Raw genomic sequence first — 19,988 nt, forward strand, 5'->3', positions numbered from 1 at the left:
TACAAATATCGGTATGTAAATTAGCAGTACCTTGCGCGCGTTGCTACGCGTTTTTTGGTCGTACCAACTCACATACCTTTGTGGGCTCATGCACAACAGTTTAATCAAGATCATGACAGTCATGATCAAATGCACAGTTTACGATTCTATAAAGGTCATACAGTCCACACATAATTTTTTTATATATGTAGATTTTAGATAGAGTAGGTACTCTGTATATATATAGAATAAAATAAAATCCTAAAATAATATCCAAACTCTATTATAACTGAAACAGAAAAAAAAATTAAAAAAAAAACAGATTACCTCCAAATATTCTAGATAATTAGATTAATACAATAAAACGTATTTGGTCGTAATTTTTACGAAACCTTTTATATCAAAACAGCGAATACCTTAATAAGGTCATGTATTCACATAACATATAGCATAATATAGTACAATATAGTAGAACATATTACCAATATTATAGAATTACCTAAAACTATAATGACATAAAATTTAATTCGTATTTCAGATTTTTTTATCAACATGAAAAAAAGGTATTCCTTTATTCGCAAATCGCGCAAAACTATCAAATATAGTCGCAGTAAGTATTAGTAAGCAATAAAAAGTTGTGAGGATACACATAAAAAAATACAGTTGAATTGAGAACCTCCTCCATTTTTTTTTTGTGAGTAAAAGATTACCTGTGAAGTTTCTTGCTAAACCTTCTCAGCATAATCTACATTCCGAATTGGCGGTAGTTTAATACTAATTATTAGTTTATCTAAAACGAATATAATTTTTAAATGACTATTTAAGAGTGCTTTTGAAGCCTACTTACCTAGCCTGTAATATCCCACTGCTGGGCATAGGCCTCTTTTCCCATGAGTCACTATGTGTTTTTATATCGTATTTTTTCTATAAAGACCACGTTTCTAGTATAACTCTTAGAAGCTTCAGCCTGTAATATCCCACTGCTGGGCATAGGCCTCTTCCCCATGTAGGAGAAGGATCAGAGCTTAATCCACTACGCTGCTCCAATGCGGGTTGGTGGATATATTCCCTACTAAGAGTAGCTATAACTATCAGGTGTTCGTGATAACAGCTTGAAGCATACTTAGTGAAAGTCATTTTACAGACTAAGTTGCAGGTAACGTTCTTCAAAAAAAAAAAATTGTTACTTGGTGTACCGATTTTGATAACACTTTCTTAATACAAAAGTTTTGTATATTTGTTATATTTTGCTTTTAAATTTGAGTGAGATCTGGCAAGTAGTTTTTTTTTATATATCACTAGGTCGGCAAACAGGCGTACGGCTCACCTTATGGTAAGAGATTACCGTAGCTTATAGACGCCTGCAACACCAGAAGCATCGCAAACGCGTTGCCGACCAAATCCCCAATCCCCCCCAGGAGCTCTGGTCACCTTACTCACCGACAGGAACACAATACTGCTTGAAAACAGTATTATTTAGCTGTGATCTTCTGTAAGGTCGAGGTGTGTTGAAGTTTTTGAGTTATCCCTAATAGTGCGTATTTGATTTCTCGTTTTTCGTCCGCGTGGAATTTAACAAAAAAGTGATTGTTCAGTTTGAAGAGTTATAAAATAAATAAATTTCAAAAATATAAGTAGCCTAAGTTACTCCTTACTACATCAGCTATCCACCAGTGAAAGTTCCGTTAAAATCAGTCCAATCGTTTCAGAGGTTAGCCGAAACAAACAGACAGACAGACAGACAATCATTACAGCCTATACAGTCCACTGCTGGACATAGGCCTCCACAAGTTTACGCCAAAAATAACGTGAACTCATGTGTTTTGCCCATAGTCACCACGCTGGGCAGGCGGGTTGGTGACCGCAGTACTGGCTTTGTCGCACCGAAGACGCTGCTGCCCGTCTTCGGCCTGTGTATTTCAAAGCCAGCAGTTGGATGGTTATCCCGCCATCGGTCGGCTTCTTAAGTTCCAAGGTGGTTGTGAAACCTTGTTATCCCTTAGTCGCCTCTTACGACACCCACGGGAAGAGAGGGGGTGGCTAAATTCTTTAGTGCCGTAGCCACACAGCACCAGACAGCACAGACAGACAAAAATTGTAAAAAATATATTTTGGTATATGTAACGTGTATTAGAGGCCGCGTTGGCGCAACGGTCACAGCCATGGATTTTACCTGTTACGCTGGCGGTTGTGGGTTCTATCCCCGCACATGATAAACATTTGTATTGGCCATACAGGTGTTTGCCGTGGTCTGGGTGTTTGTGCAGTCCTAGTGGGTCTCCCCACCGTGCCTCGGAGGGCACGTTAAGCCGTCGGTCCCGGTTGTTATCGTGTACACCTGATAGCGATCGTTACTCATATTATATATATCCGCCAACCCGCATTGGAGCAGCGTGGTGGATTAAGCTCTGATCCTTCTCCTACATGGGAAAAGAGGCCTATGCCCGGTAGTATTACAGGCTGAAGCGAACGTGTAATATACATCCCTATGCATTTAATAAAAAGCGGTTATTTTAATAATACAAACAGGCACTTCCATTTTATTTATATGAATTAAAGTCGGTTTTCTTATTTGTGAACAAACACAATTATTTATTAATTAAATTACATAACAATTATGTTCTTGTATCTTCTGCCAAGCGTCCTACATCCAGTGGAATCTAGACCGCATAATTCGGCAGTCGCTAAGTCGTCGAAGAATCACTACAAAAACTAATCCAGTTTATTGGACTAAAGAACCTCTGTCAGTGAGTCAAAGGAGGTCAAATTGAATTATTTTATTTATTTCTCTTTATTTTTATATTTCATTATTTAATCTGTACAGATAACAACGATAATTTCTATCTTATAGAACTAAAAATATATTTTGATCAGAAATAATACGAATGTGTGATTAATCTGTTATTATTCTTAACTTAATTTTTTTAATGGTTATTTATTTTACGATATTTCAAACTTCAATGGCATCGTACAAACTCCTTCGTTTAGTTTCCATTCTATGTAACTTTTCAACTCTTTTGGCGCCATTAAAAATCATTAAATAAAAAGAATCTATAATTGATTTTATTAGTTAAACTCTACTTAAACTTTTATCCAATACTAAGCTTTTAGGCTTGGGACTTCACACGAATATATTGCACAATTTTGTCTTTTCCGTTATCTCCCGTTAAAATATAGCCTACACGATTTAGTGATAACGTAGCGATGCCCTTATGGGAAAATATTTAAAATCGGTCCAGTACTTTTTGAGTTTATAAATAACAAACAATCAAAATTACAAAAAGGTAAGTCTTTAGATTAAGGTCCGTCGAATAAAACAAAAATTAACCTAAACTATCTAAGCTAAAAATTTTACCGTTTATCGGCGTAATTTCGTTACAAAATTAATTCGACGGCTCTTAATCTAAAGACTAGCCTACAAAAATTTTCTATGGGTATGTTTTAGTACACACTATCAATCCACAAATTCACTTGGATCTATTTTACTAACACACACATATACATGTATCCCGCATTTCTCCGTCACACTTTATTTTGTTGTCATGAACTATCAAAACTGTATATAATATATTTTATTGAGCACACAAATACAATTTAAACTTCGTACTTTTCGACTTTCCCGTTTTACTTTCAAATAATTTTCCTTGACACAAATCTCGTGATAACGGCACACAAAATGTTGTTAGTTTTCTTTTGAAACTCGTCAGATTGATGTATATTTTTGGTTACTGATACGTGCCCAATATCCGAAATGTCATGTTTCATTGCCTATTAGTTTAATCCTTCTTAATAAGCTGGATTTATAACGTTAAAAGAATGTATTAAAATAGGCATCAACCTCGACACGCATACAACTAGCTTAGCGCCAATATTGCAAATGCCACATGTGACAGATTATTTGGCTTAAAGAAGCCATTCACGGTACAGTTGTAGAATAGATCAAAATAATCTAGCAATAAAATTGATTACATTAATTGAAAATATGGTTGAAATTTAGAATCGTTTGGCACAAATTTATGGGTGAAAGGGGGTGAGAGGGGATGGGGGAGTCACCCTTAACCCCCCCACCCATACCACTCGCAATACAAGGTGATGCACCACTCTTGAAAAAAAAAACGAAAACCCATTGACATAACCTCAAAATTAAACCATCCATCGGCATAATTTCGTTCCGTGACATCTCCGGCACTTCGGAAGGTACAGCCCCTTCGCCCTTGCACAACAAAATGCGGACACCCGTGCTCGCCGTCTCTGCATTGCATGCTCGGTGTCTGTATTTTGTTACACAACTACAGCTTCTAAAGAATACTCTAGGAGTAGGGAAAACAAGACTACGTGCAGTCGGGGTAAGCTGATTCTGTTCTGTGACCATTTTGAGGCATAAGTTTTTCAAGGTCCGTTAGATTGCTATCAAATTTAAAAAAAAATGTTTAATTCATTCGTTGCAAGCGCGTGCCTACGTTTGTTTCTTAACGCCAACCCGAAAATATTTTCTTACCATCAAGACCTCTATGTATTCAAAGCACCTATAACATGCTTACGTTGTTATATATTATTATATGTTACAAACATTGACAGATATCAAAAAGCGCAGCGTAAACAGACATATATATGTATATAGCCACTGCTTTCTGATCACGCTAGACCTCTAGCAAGTGGATAAAACACAACTGAAAACTGGATTAAAATATATAACGTAATTTCATATGAATGCAATGAAGTTATTACTTACATAAACTTATTGAAATATTTTGTAGGAAAATATTTCTATACAAATTTTGGCTCTGAAAACTTTCCAAAGGTCTATTCAATGAATACTATACAACCCACATTCATAAAAGAAAACTAAAACTTTTGCTTAGATAAAATTTGCAAACTCACATTATATACTCGTAGTTTGGATTTCTTCAGATAAAAGTAACCCCTTTTCTAATTTTGTAGTACTTAACGCTATATATAGGCGCAACGATCACAGCACTGGCTTATGGCCGTTGCGCTGGTGGTTGCGGGTTCGATCCCTGCACATGACAAACATTTTTATTGGCCATACAGATGTTTACCGTGGTCTGGGTTTTTGTGCAGTCCTTGTATAATGTTGTGATGTGCGTGAGCATCGTAAAAATTTACTCTCATCATTTTTCCCTAACGCCAAAACAAGTATATCTTCAAAAATAACGTCTGGCATAATAAACATCTAACAGTTAACATGTGACGCAAATACATACAACATAAAAACAAAAACACTCAGATCACGACAAATATCGGTTTTAACTTTTGTTAATTGATGATTTTGTTGATTGTTAATTGGTTGATTGATAGATTTAGTCTGTAACATCTCACTGCTAAGCTCTCCAGGTAGTAGAAGGGTCGACTGGATCCACCTTTAACTGAGGTAGGGCACAGCAGGAAATTTCCAGCTCAAAATATTGAGCAGCCCAACTGGAGTAGTAGCTCGAGCTTACAGAAGATGACAGTTAAATAATACTATTTTCAAGCAGTGTAGTGTTTCTGTTGGTGAGTAAGATGACCAAAGCTCCTGGGTTGAATTGTGGATAGGGCAACGCGTTTGCGATGCTTCTGGTGTTGCAGACGTCTATAAGCTACGGTAATCGTTTACCATCAGGTGAGCCGTATGATTTTTTGCCGATCTAGTTACATAAAGAAAACCTCACTACTCCACTAATCGTTCGCATATACATATATTTCCTACTATAAGTAATGATCTCAGTACAGATTGTTAGTAGTCGTACTAACGCAGTAGACTATAATTTAACTACAGTTATAACTTCTCTTTTAACCACACTAACATAGTATAACTTTTCATAATGTATTTAAAATAATTGTATCTTGTCCAGGTTAATAGAAGTATACGCCTCAAAGCCGGAGATCCTAGACATAAACTGCGTAGACCCCCTCAATCGATCAGCCCTAATCGCTGCCATCGAAAATGAAAACATTGAACTCATAAAACTACTCCTCGGTTCTGGAATAAAAGTGAAGGTAAGAACATTTTTTTTGTGATAATAGGAAAGAAGAGGATGATTCAGTCGATATTAAGTGATCACAGCCAGATGATAATTGCATGATCGTAAATGGCCACAAATGTATTGACAAATAAAGTAATGCAGGGAGTTTGTAGGAGTTAATAATGAGAAAGAAGAGATATTGTTTTGCATTGATTTCAAATCTGTAATTTTCTGTTGTTATAAATTAATATTTACTTATAATATAGAGAAGAAAATATTGTTTAGTTAACATCCAACTCTGCAAAAAATAACATGGAGATGAGTAATTTAGATTTCTTCACCATGTTTTTCTTTTACCGTCGATCACAAACAAACTGTTTTATTTATTCCTATACTAATTTGAAACAATGTTTACAAACAAGAGCTACAATTGAGCTACGCCTTATTTGGATTAACGTCTTTTCGACACGTGTTTGGAAATTAAAGGATAGTTTATAAATAACTTCAGTTTTAGCTGTTCTTGTAACAGACTAAACAAATTTAATTGATATTTAAACACCTAAACAAGTTATAACGTACAATGACTTCATTAAATGTTATTTAAAAAGCTGCAATGTGAATGTATGACAGAGGATATTCAAAATTAATCATTTTGGTAGTATAGACTATCGAATTTAGCTAGGTTTTATTGAAGAGGAATACAGCAGTCTATAACCTGACCAAATAATGCTCAATTAATGCGGCTGAAGGCTCCCGCAGGGGTTTTTGGTCCGTATTGCACCCCCAAGTGCTGAAGCCGACATACGGTCTAGGAATGTCTGCCCGGGCATCCTGGATATCGCCCGTAAATGGGTTTCCTTGCGATACCAAAAAAAGTATATAACCTGCTCAAAATCTGGAGCAGCCCGTCTGGGGAAGTATCTTAAGCTTAGATAAGATACACAGCTAAATAATACTGCCTTCAAGTAGTGTCTCCATGATAGCCAGAGGTCCAAGGGAAGGTCGGGGTTAGAGTTAACAATGTGCTTGCGATGCTTCTGGTGTTGCAAGCGTCTGTAGACTAAACAGCATCAGGTGGGCCGTAAGCTTGTTTACTAACCTAGTTGTATAAAAAAGGCAACTAATAACTAATTACGTATATTAAATGAAATTTCTGTGACTCGGTCAATAAAAGTTGAAACTTGTACCGATTAACAAATAATTATTCCCTTTATCGTATCCATCCTCTTCGTGACTCTTTCTTATACTATTTTTCACGCTCTTGATTTTCCAAGTGTGGAGGTATTCGAGTTTCAGCAATGCTCGCATTTGCAACGATGTCCCGTCCAATGCGATTACGAACAACTTATTAAACTATAGCTTTTCTTATTTTACGCAGTATATATAGAAGTAACTCTAAAATAATGTTCACTGTCACAAATCTGCTATTTTTCTAACCGCTAAATAAACTGCATTCCGCAGTAATTAATTGTAGTTTTATTCACGCACCATTAAAACGCCTACGTGATTTTTATTTGTTATTTGTATAAAACTAAGCTCGTAATTTTCTAACAAACAATACTTTATCGATTATATCGTTAAAGTTTAAAATAGAATTTTAAAAAATCCCAGCTTTTTCAAATTTTTCGATGACGTAATGACAATATTTGAAATTGGAATTGTTATTTATATAAAAAGTCCAGGGTTTATTTTTTTTTATATAAAAGGTCCAAGGTTTTTTCGACTAATACCTCTTGTTTTAACATCTTGATAATTTTTCATTTATTAATTTTAATTATTTCGGCCTTATATATCACAGAGAACGTAGGCTTGAAAAAAAAAATCCAAGTTTAAAATTAGAAAATAGCTATCGTATTACTGTAGTTTACAAAACAACCTACAGACATTTAAAAAGTAGTTTTTTTTTTATAATAGTAGTTGGACTAAGGATGCAATTTCTGTACACCAGCATACCCTACATTGCATAGACCATTTTTGTATAAATGATAAGTGTTGGGTCTTATTTTATTTACAATAGTCCGCTACGTATTAACGAATATCATGTTTGATCATTTTTTGAGAATCAAGGTAGATCTTGAAATAGGATTCCCATATAAATTTTGCATCAGTCCTACTACCTTAGAACCAGATTTAAGTACGATTCTTATATTTTAGTTTTTCTTTTCTTTTTATTCGGTTAACAGTAAGACGCAAAAGAACGCAAGACTTCTTTATTCAGATCAGACAAGTAGGAACTTAACTATAAATAAAAAAGGACACGAAGAAATAGTCACTTTCAATACTCTATACCAAAATAGCTTCTCTTTTTACGTAAAACAAAATCATATTTATTGCCTATTGAGACTTACAGTTAGAATCATAAGATTGCGGTTATGGAAATTTATGGGGAGATATTGATGTAAACTATTGGAGGAGTGATTTCCCGAAGGACGCTGGCACGTTATATTGAAAGATATTGTTCTTTTGTTCAGGAAAAAAACTTTTCGAAGAGTTGACGCGTAAAGTTTGAATTTAACTTATTTATTCTAGAGAACTAGACGTTCTAACTACTACGCGGTTTCTTTTGAGCCGAATTTTGAATTTGAATTAAAATTTGACAAATTGGTATTATACTTATATTCCTTGACTCATAAATGCGATGTTTAGGCCTCTTTTATAAAAAGGATCTTTTAATAAAGTTTTTTGTAGTAAAACTTCTTTACGCTTTTCTATGGTTGACTTGGAGAATAAGTTGGTGAATGCGTGACAAGAGCGTTACAAAAAGTGTGATCGGGCGTGGCGAACGGAAGTTGAGAGGAAGATATTAGGTTTACTTCAGTCATGTGATCTTAAGCACATTCGTTTTTTTTAACTAGTTTAAATTTATATATTAACTCATCTAAATAAATAAAAAAAAAATAGTTCTCTGTCAATATAAATCTCATATGTTGCGCTTTCTACATCACCGACGATCAGCAAGAGTTAAGCAAGATCCGTTTGCCCATAATAAAACATATCATGACATTCCTAAATTAATTTGTAATGGGCAGATAAATTTAGATTTCATTACCCATCTTTCCACTCACATACCTGGAAAGTTTTTGTCATATCTCCATTACTATAAAACTTCCTCCATTATATAAAGTGATTCGTTATAAGCTTTTGCCAAGCCTATTGTCTATAAGAGATCACTTCCGATAATTGAAACACTTGATGTAGAGTACACAGTGCTATGTATTAATAGAAAGAAAATAAATTTTATTTGATCACAACTTAATAATAACAATTGCTCGATAGTGTCCATGCATAGGTCTGCTACTCATTATTAAGCTGCAATGCTGATTCAGCGATAGATTCGTTTGTAGCACAGTTTTTTTTAAATCGTCAAATCATAAAATAAATAGCTAAATAAATATCTACACAATACACACACACTCATCTGTTGCTAAAGTAAGCAGCTTAATGCTTGTGTTATAGGTAACAGCCGACTGGTATAGCTACATTTTTTTTTCGATAATCTTATTTATAAATATATAAATAAATATACATATTACACCCAGACTCGGGGCGGGAATCGAACCCACAACCCTCGGAGCAGAAAGCAGGGTCACTACAAACTGCGCCAATGGGCTAGTCCAACATTATCAGATTAAAACTAATTCATCACCCAAATTATGTTGGTTCAGATCATTTTTACACAGTGTATAAACATGACATTGTAACCTATTTTCCTTCTCGATCGTGTTTTGATTTAAGGTTACGTTATATACATTCGACCTTCTTTCTAGACCATACATTTTCTAGATCATTCGAATTAAGTACTATCAACAAATTACTTAAACCAAGGTCATTTAGACGGAATAATTTAATACAGAATTCAGTAATGGACATTTTGCTAATAACTTAAAATGTTTTCCTTGATGAGATTAATTTTTCATTATGTATATGAATTTCTATAGAGTGTGATGTCATCGAAAATGTATATCATGTTCTGATCGAATGTTTTCGAATTGTATCATAGCGGCAGGTTTTTCGATTAAAAATAAAGTTAATTTGTTCGATTTGGCTCCGTATAAATGCAATGTTGAGCAATCCAGTATTAGAGGAGGCTGTAATGCTGTATTATTTGTACAAACTATTAGTCAAGCGTAGATCATATTAACATAAGCCCTTATGAGAGTGACATATTCAATGTATGATTTTTTTATTAAAAAAATAAATAAAGAAAGTAATAATAATTTCATAACCGATGTAATTACAAAGTTATCTTCTGCAAAATTAAAAGAATTGCTTGTAATGTTTTTACAAACTTTAATTAATGTTCAATAACTCTTAATGTCTTTTAAACGTCCCAATAAACTGAGGTAGGGCACAGCAGGAATTTCCTGCTCAAAATCTGGAGCAGCCCGACTGGGGTAGTACCTCGACCTTACAGAAGATCACAGCTAAATAATACTGTTTTCAAGCAGTATTGTGTTCTTGTTGGTGAGTAAGGTGACCAGAGCTCCTGGGGGGATTGGGGATAGGGTCGGCAACGCGCTTGCGATGCTTCTAGTATTGTAGACGTCTATAAGCTACGGTTATCTACCATCAGGTGAGCCGTACGCTTGTTTGCCGACCTAGAGATATAAGAAAAAATAAAAAATATATATTGCACTAATGCCACATTAAATGGAGACACGACAGTGAGTATCAATGCAATCGAGATACAATAGATCTTCCCTATATTAATAATTTGAAGACTCTAAAATCAAGGAGCCAACAAATAATACTGGCTACTAAAATCTATCTTGTTTCTAAACTCCTGCTTCAATTGACTGATCTTGCATATGGCTTCGAAATATAAAAAAGGCCAGACGATACTAATTAACCGATACTAATTTACCGCAGTACATATTTTTTTTCCATCACTTTCTAGTAACTAAAACGCATTAAACCATCGATGCAAGACTAATTTGATATCCGTTGCAAATTTTAGGCACATTTCATATTTTATGGAAACTGATTTTCTTTGTACTTTTGAATATTTTTTTAAATGTCAGTGATTAATTACTCTCGGTCTTAATATTTTTGTTAATCTGTTTGACAAAGACGATTATAGACATGTGGTAGGTATACGATTTACACTAAATTTATCTATACATCTATACAAATAAATAAAATTGGAATGTCTCTTTGTAATATTAAAATAATCGCTTTATACTAAATGCACACAATGTGCCACTTATTATATAAATAATATAATTATATTATAAAGAAATTGTTCTACAACTTTTTAGTTCCATCTAGTATGGGATGACGTTCCACAGGTACATCTCAGCACCCTTTAAAGAGGTTTTATTAGAGCCTAGAGCTCGTCAATAATTACGTTACAGTGAGCTGGGTCACAGTAAACCAGTTATTTCATAACATACAAGCGTCGGGTTTTTTATATTTTAGGACTAACTTTAATTATAACGTAGTTTTAATAAAGATAACTTTTAAAAAACCTATTCTGTTATTTCACGTCCCGATACCTTTTTTAAGTTTTATAGATATGATTTTGATGTATGGTAGTTGTATTTGTAGATTTATTATCCTCCTATTTAAGAGTTTGTACCTAAATGTCGTTTAAATATTTATCATTGCCTAGACAGCTATGTTTTAATGTAACATTTATTTTATGTATTTTATGATTAGACGATTTATAGATATCTAATATTTATGCACATAAAGATTTATGTAAAATTACTCCTAACTAAAAGAAAAAATTAAAATAAATCTACCAGATCTGTACTGATCTCACCACAAACACACACTAATTTCGTTTCAAGCTGAACGCAGACCTTTCGTCGTATTTGACGAAACATTTCGGTGTTTCCTAGTATCGATTTTGGAAGCAATATTGCCGTGCTAAATCACTTGAATGAAACGTATGGCATTTGGTTTGAACCTAAAATAGAAGTATAACGTTTGATGGAAATAATAACGCATCAAAATTGATTTGGGAATAGCTTGCATTGTTATTAAATTGAGAAGCTATTTCACATAGATCTATCCAAAGACTAGGTTTACCCTCAATACACCATCAAGCGAGTAACATCAAATTAAACGACATACACTACATAGCAGGCTACGCACAAAATATCAGTCAAATTGTACTCGAGTAAAACTATATTGAGCTTACACTCCTGCTGCTATTGGACAATTTTTTATCTGTATAAGCTTAGAAATCTTCTGTATAAATAAACATGAATGTTGCTAAGCGCATAACTTGAGAATGGCTCGACCAATTCGGCTAATTTATTTTTCTGTATGCTCCTTAAGGCCCAGGAAAGTTATAATACAAAAAAAAAAAATACTTTTGACAGAACGAAGTTAGGGCAGCTAGTATGAAATAGATATGGTTTAATTCAATTCTTCTTACCTATGCTAAATCTATTCACTTAAATTCCACTTTATATAATATGCTATACCCACTCTTGATTGATACCACTTAGTGCCAGCACCGTTCCCTTCATCCCAGCAGCCTTTCGCAGTCCACTACTGGACATAGGCCTCCACAAGTTCACACCAAAAATGGCTTGAACTCATGTGTTTTGCCCATAGTCACCACGCTGGGCAGGCAGGTTGGTGACCGCAGGGCTGGCTTTGTCGCAGCGAAGACGCTGATGCCCGTCTTCGGCCTGTGTATTTCAAAGGCAGCAGTTCGGTGGTTATCCCGCCATCAGTCGGCTTTTTAAGTTGCAAGGTAGTAGTGGAACTGTGTTACCTTAGTCGCCTCTTACGACACCCACGGGAAGAGAGGGGGTTGCTATATTCTTTGATGCTGTAACCACACAGCACCGTTCCCTTGATTGAAACCAACTCTTAGTTGTTCTAATTATCATGAACTCAACACATAGTTCCACTAATTAAGATTCTTTGTAATTTTATTTGTAAATTATGTATATAGGAAATAAATTTATTATATTTTTATTATTGAATACGAACTAACGATATAAACAGTCTCCAGAGACAGACATTTTCTCAATGTGAGTCTCTACCTATAGATACAATGTCATCGTCACATTTTCACTGCACTCCCTTCGCAGCTGGAGTGGATTTATATCACGTGCAGACACCTGACATTCTACCAATATGTGTGTTAGCGTTCCTTCTAACGTGGAAAATTTGGAATGATCTTTCTCCTGAGATTTTTGTACAGTTTCCGAAGCTCAATAAGTCACTAGCTATAGTATCTATTCATATATATTTCAAAAATTATTTTGCAATTAAAAATTAAATTGTACTTCATAATTTTAACTTTGAAAACAAATATATATATATATATATATATATATATATATATATATATATATATATATATATATATATATATATATACATATATATATATATATATATATATATATATATATACGATATAAAAATTGTCAGCTATACGTTAGCAGTTGTAAAGAATTTCGGAGAGTCAAACGTATCGAAACTCATTAATAAATTATTTCAAGTCTATTTTTTTTGTAATATTAATTAACTCTATAAAAATGTTTGCTTATGAAAACACAGGGAAAGCGAATTTTATTAATAATAAGGCAGTAAGTCCGTTGTTACATTATGTATGCGCATTTATTAGCAGAGGTAGTTTTATGGACCTTTATAACGGTTTTAATTTACCGAAACTTGTAACTTTGATGTATTGTATAATTTTATTATTATTGAAAATGTTGTGTATAATTTGATTACATTGAAAACAAATCGTTTATATTGAGAAAAGTTAAATGAGGCTATTGAAGTTTATAAATAATAATAAGCGAAATTAAAATAACTTCTGTTAAAAATATAATGAAAATACAAAATTAATAAGTTAATTGTATAATTTTTGGTTGACTTTAGTCATCAATTCGATTATTCCACAATCAATTAGAACACATATCCTATTACTGAACTCAAACGTAAAAAGCAAAAGTGATTAGATGAGCACGAATGACCAATACCACAATATACACTCGTAACTAAGTCAAAAGTAGTTAAAATGAAAACAATACTGGAAATAATTAAAACAAATAACAATAACTTGAAATAATGAAGTAACGTTAATATGCCACTATATCTGATATTAATCTTAGCTTTATTTGCCAGAAGATACAAATAAGATATTTGCTTATATAATTAAACTAGCGACCCGCCCCAACTTCGCACGTGTACAATCATTACAGCCTATACAGTCCACTGCTGGACATAGGCTTCCACAAGTTCACGCCAAAAATAGCGCGAACTCATGTGTTTTGCCCATAGTCACCGCGCTGGGCAGGCGGGTTGGTGACCGCAGTACTGGCTTTGTCGCACCGAAGACGCTGCTGCCCGTCTTCGGCCTGTGTATTTCAAAGCCAGCAGTTGGATGGTTATCCCGCCAACGGTCGGCTTTTTAAGTTCCAAGGTGGTAGCGGAACTGTGATATCCCTTAGTCGCCTCTTACGACACCCACGGGAAGAGAGGGGGTAGCTATATTCTTTAGTACCGTAGCCAGACAGTACAGCACGTGTACAATGCTGATACTAAATATAAAATAAATATTTGCAATGTAAGCGCACAAAAATGTACTTACGACATCACATTAGAAACCTTTAAAACTTTAGTGTTCCTTGATATATTATGCATATATTATACATATAAACCTTCCTCTGGAATCACTCTATTTACTAAAGAAAACCGCATCAAAATCCGTTGAGTGGTTTTAAAGATCTAAGCATAGAGACGGCAGGAAGTGACTTTGTTTATACTATGTAAAGAATATTGGTACCTAATGTAAAGTACATTTTAATTTAAAAAACTAAATACTACCATGAAAAGTATACTTAATGTGAACATATTTACAATTCACAACTTAAGAATTAAATATATATAGATAGTTATTGTAGAAATCATGTTCGCGTGGAACGGTGCCAAGAATGCTGGCAGCATTTCCCCGTTGAATCGCTATGCCGATTCACTGGGTAGTAAATTTTATTCTGTTATTAAGATAATAATACAAATCTTCTGTCGTCAGGATGCACTACTGCACGCTATCAAAGAAGAATACGTGGAAGCGGTTGAATTGCTACTGCAGTGGGAAGAGGAACACCACGTCCCCGGCGAGCCTTATGTATGTACCTTATTTGTAGCACTATGTTCAGGTTTATATGCAGAACAAAACTGTACAAGTCTCAATCTTGTGTTTTTTTTAATTAATAACCGTTTGTCTGATAATCTGATATCTACAGTTTGTCAATACATGCAACAAATTGATCTTTATAAAGATAATTAATGATCTTTATCAGCTTCATTTCAATAAACATTTTTTACAATGGGTATTAATTAAATAATTTACTTATACAAAAGGTTTAATTACAAAAAACATTGACTTCAGACTGAATATCCTATATAAATTAATTGTTTAATGAAATATATAAAAATCACAAACAGTATAGCAATGGCAACATTGCTATATTGTTCCGGTGGCCAGTTATGTCTCAAACACACGCAGGATTACATAAATTGTAGCAATATTTACGTTATACACTGGGATACAGCGCGTATATAAACTACGCTTTATCTATGACGTTATTGTTATTACATTATTCAACTTCGAATTTTCTTGAATAAAATATATAATCATTACAGCCTATACAGTCCACTGCTGGACACAGGCCTCCACAAGTTTACGTCAAAAATAACGTGAACTCATGTGTTTTGCCCATAGTCACCACGCTGAGCAGGCGGGTTGGTGACCGCAGTACTGGCTTTGTCGCACCGAAGACGCTGCTGCCCGTCTTCGGCCTGTGTATTTCAAAGCCAGCAGTTGGATGGTTATCCCGCCATCGGTCGGCTTCTTAAGTTCCAAGATGGTTGTGGAACCTTGTAACTTGTGTTGTTGTTGTGTTGTTGTTGTAAAATATAAAATAATAATTAATAAATAGATTAAGCTCTGATCCTTCTCCTACATGGGGAAAGAGGTCTATGCTCAGCAGTGAGATATTACAGGCTGAAGCGAAATTAATAAATGACAGCGAACACATATTTTAACTCTCGTAGCGTATGCGGTAAATACATTAGTGCTAGGATGCACTCATATTGCCACAAATACAGCACTGAAATAATAGTCTTAAATCTATTATGATTAGAAAATTATATTTTCTCATCGAAAAGGAAAAAGTATTTAAAAAAAATAACTACCATAATGACACTTGACACTATATTAGATACACTGATATTAGATAGGTAATTGAACTAAATTGGTTACTATTTTTAATTTCGTTTTTATAATTTATATTATGTTCAACGAATATTATATTCTCTTGTCTGAGTAATTTTGAAAATATTTATAATAACAAACTAAAAACTGCTTGCAATATACGTCTTAAATGTGAACGCACCTTAAAATTTGCCAAACAGCTTAACATGCATGATATATTATAACAATTTTGTTTTATTCTAAGAAATAGTTATTTAAATAAGATATTCAAGACAAAGAGAATAACCGCACACGTGCCTTTACCTGGCAACTATCTCAACATAAATAATCGTAATAATAAATAGTGTTCGCTAGAAGCTGCTTGCGAACAACTAAATTTATTTCGTTATATTGCGTTTTTTTTTTAATTATTATTTAATTTTTTCAATATCATGTTGCAAAAGTTGACGATTTGTAAAAAATTCTTCTAAATGAGCATCACATGGAATCGAATGACACTCTGTACTATTGATTTAACAAGAAAATTTAAAAAAAAAATTAAAACAAAAGAAGACAACTATTCTTATTCGTGTATATATGTAAATCTATACGCATATAATTTAATAAATAATTATATTACATTGACCTTATCGATCTGTTTATCAAGTTTAGTTTAGATCTTTACGTCTACATGGCGCCTCTGTTCTCATAAAAAGAATACGTATTACTACTTATTTGGAGTGGAACGCCGTGTTGTCGTAAAATAGACCAAATCATAAATATTTTTCCGAAAGGCGTCTAGACTACTACACAAATTAAACAACAACTGGCATTATGTAAATGTTATATAACAGTCACAGCCAATCTGTACTGGTCATCATCATCATCATCATTAGTTCAGCCTATTGCAGACCACTGCTGGACGTAGGTCTCCTTAAGTTCGCGCCAGATCTCCCGCTTTTTCGCAATCCTCATCCAGCCTACACCGGCAATCTTACGTAATTTGCACTAGAGTACACGTCTATTATGAGTGACGATCGCTATCGGGTGTACATATATGATAAAAACCGGGGTCGATGGCTTAACGTGCTCTTCGAGGCACAGTGGGGAGGCCCATAAGGACTGCACAAACACCCAGACTACGGCAAACATCTGTATGGCCAATATAAATGTTTGTACGGGGATCGAACCCGCAACCACCAGCCCAACAGCCACAAACCAGTGACCGTTGCGCCAACGCATCCTTCTCCTAAATGGGGAAAAAGGCCTATGCCCAGCAGTGGGATATAACAGGTTGAAGCGTCTCAACTAAACTGTATATTTACAACGTGTAGTTAGTTACTCATAGATGTTTACTGGCTAAATCGATTTTAATGATTCTTTTTAAATTTGAAAGTTGACAAATTTTGCCATATATATTTATTAAACCAATCCGCGATCAATTTTTTAATATACTAAAGTAATTATGAAATAATTTATCTGTTAAAAAAACGGGTGAACTATGTTTCTATGTAGTTCAGATCTCCTACTTTTATTTAACGCAAATCGAAGTCGTTTTTTTTTGTTTTCAAAGAAATAATTAGTTATCTGTCTTATGAAGTATTATATTATTACTAGCTGACCCCGCAAACGTTGTTTTAACTTATAACTTAAGGGAATGAAAAATAGATGTTGGCCGATTCTCAGACCTACTCGATATGCACACAAAATTTCATAATATTTTATTAACCCTCTTAACCACTCCCCACTTATAGATATGTAGATATTTATTTATTTATTTATTATTTATTTATTTATATTAGATAAGTACATATTATCTTATTGGTATTACATTAATAAATTACAACTAAAAGTACTACTAAATCCTCAGAGCTGGGAGTCCGTAGACCCATCAGCGGCAACCTTCACTCCGGACATCACGCCCCTGATATTAGCGGCTCATCGCAACCATTACGAGATCCTGAAGCTCCTGCTAGATCGAGGCGCCACGCTGCCCGTGCCCCACGACGTCAAGTAGGTACAGGACTTCATAGTTCATAATCGTAACGTACGTATAATCGTACTAAAAATAGAATTTATTAATGTTAATTAAAATGGATGATCACAGTTATACGACTTCATATTGGTATCCATAAACCAAGAAAATAAAGTGAGTAAATATTCAGATCCTGTCCGCGAGATTTCTGATGCATAGAGAGAAAACTCAACGATAGTTGTTATAGGTTTAAATTCAGTCAATAGCTCATTAAAGAAAATATTTGTCCAACAGCTTAATAAACTTGGGATATTAAATGGATGTGGCAGCGTTGATAAAAATAATGCTTCGTATTAGGAGAGGCCTAACACTGGAGCTCTAACTGTCGATAACACAACTTTTTTATTTTAAATAAAAAGAATGATTTATAATATTATATTCTTAGTTTATAAATAGATATACAATTATATGTCTAAAGCCTATAATTAAACCGTTCATCCAGTATTTTAAAAATTTGTTTTTACCTTAGAATTTATAACGCTATTTTTAATTTTGTAATCATAACATGCTGTAACTTTGACTTAGCGTAATTTAATTAATATTAATTTAAATTGAGTGATCGACATTGCTGCACCGAATATTGACATTAAACGTTTTGTTTAAACGATTTGGTTAATGTTTAATTGTATGTTTTTAATTTCTCTTTACTTGTTCTGTGCTTACTGTGAAATACTGTTGAATTTAATGCATTTCTTGTTCGAAATAAATATTCTGTTATTTTATTATTATTGCTAGTTATTATGGAGCCTCTGCAACATCGGTAAAGTTCGCGGTGCGTGGTGACATTTTTATATGGTGATCATCATTATCAGCCTATCGCAGTCCACTACTGGACATATGCCTCCACAACACAATCGAGCCAAAATGGCGTGAACTCATGTGTTTTGCCCATGCGGTTGGTGACCGCAGGGCTAGCTTTATCGCACCGAAGACGTTGCTGCCGTCTTCGGCCTGTGTATTTCAAAGCCAGTAGTTGGGAGGTTATCCCGCCATCAGTCGGCTTTTTAAGTTCCAAAGTGGTAATAGAACTGTGTTATCCCTTAGTCGCCTCTTACAACACCCACGGGAAGAGAGGGGGTGGCTATATTCTTTAATGCCGTAACCACACATATTTATTATTATATGGTGATATTATCCTTTAATTATATCTCACGTTTGAGAAACATCGAAAACACGAAGAGTTGATCAACCATTAATAAATCTCTCAACATTCGCATCATGTTGATGCGTAGATATTCTGTTCTATGAATCATAAGTTGTTATTTTATTACTTCCTTGCGTAATGAACAGATTCTAACACAAAAACACAATCATAACAAACAACAAGAAAAAAATAAATTTATCACTTACATAGCATGTATTTCATATTTTTTTTTTACTATGACACATAACAAAGTACAATAAATTATTAGCGTAGAGACTAGAAATCTTCTATATATTATGAAGCAAAAACATTGTATCGCTTTTTACGAATATTTCGCGGAGGAGTATGAAATTTCGCACACTTATAGTTTATACAGAGAAGTGCAGAATGCATTTTTTTTTAATTATGCATAAAAAATACATTAAAGCGATAAAAAAAACATTACACACACTACCATATATTTAACACACGCGTCAATCAAATTAAGAATAGATTATAATAGACTATAGATTGATATTATCTTTACTGAATTACCAATTTAAAAAAAGACGGAGGTTTTCACTTCGAATAAAATTTTCTTGTAAACTCATAACTCTTTACAGGTATAAGGATTTATACGATTCTTTTTTTTAATCAAAAGAAAGAACAAACACAATTAAGTTAGTTTTCATAAGTATATAAAAACGAATAAAT

General features: G+C 33.9%; 1 protein-coding gene across 1 annotated transcript in view; it reads left to right on the plus strand.

Annotated features, from left to right (window-relative positions):
• The window catches only part of LOC123662831 (transient receptor potential protein), a 47,542-nt gene that overhangs the window by 15,884 nt on the left and 11,670 nt on the right, over positions 1-19,988 (plus strand). The window contains exons 3-5 of the mRNA XM_045597624.1: positions 5,835-5,979; positions 14,953-15,048; positions 17,987-18,129. Coding sequence (XP_045453580.1) covers positions 5,835-5,979; positions 14,953-15,048; positions 17,987-18,129 — 384 coding nt within the window. The remainder of the gene's footprint in view (positions 1-5,834; positions 5,980-14,952; positions 15,049-17,986; positions 18,130-19,988) is intronic.

This window comes from Melitaea cinxia, chromosome 19, assembly GCF_905220565.1.
Source record: "Melitaea cinxia chromosome 19, ilMelCinx1.1, whole genome shotgun sequence".
Classification (NCBI taxonomy): Eukaryota; Metazoa; Arthropoda; class Insecta; order Lepidoptera; family Nymphalidae; genus Melitaea; species Melitaea cinxia.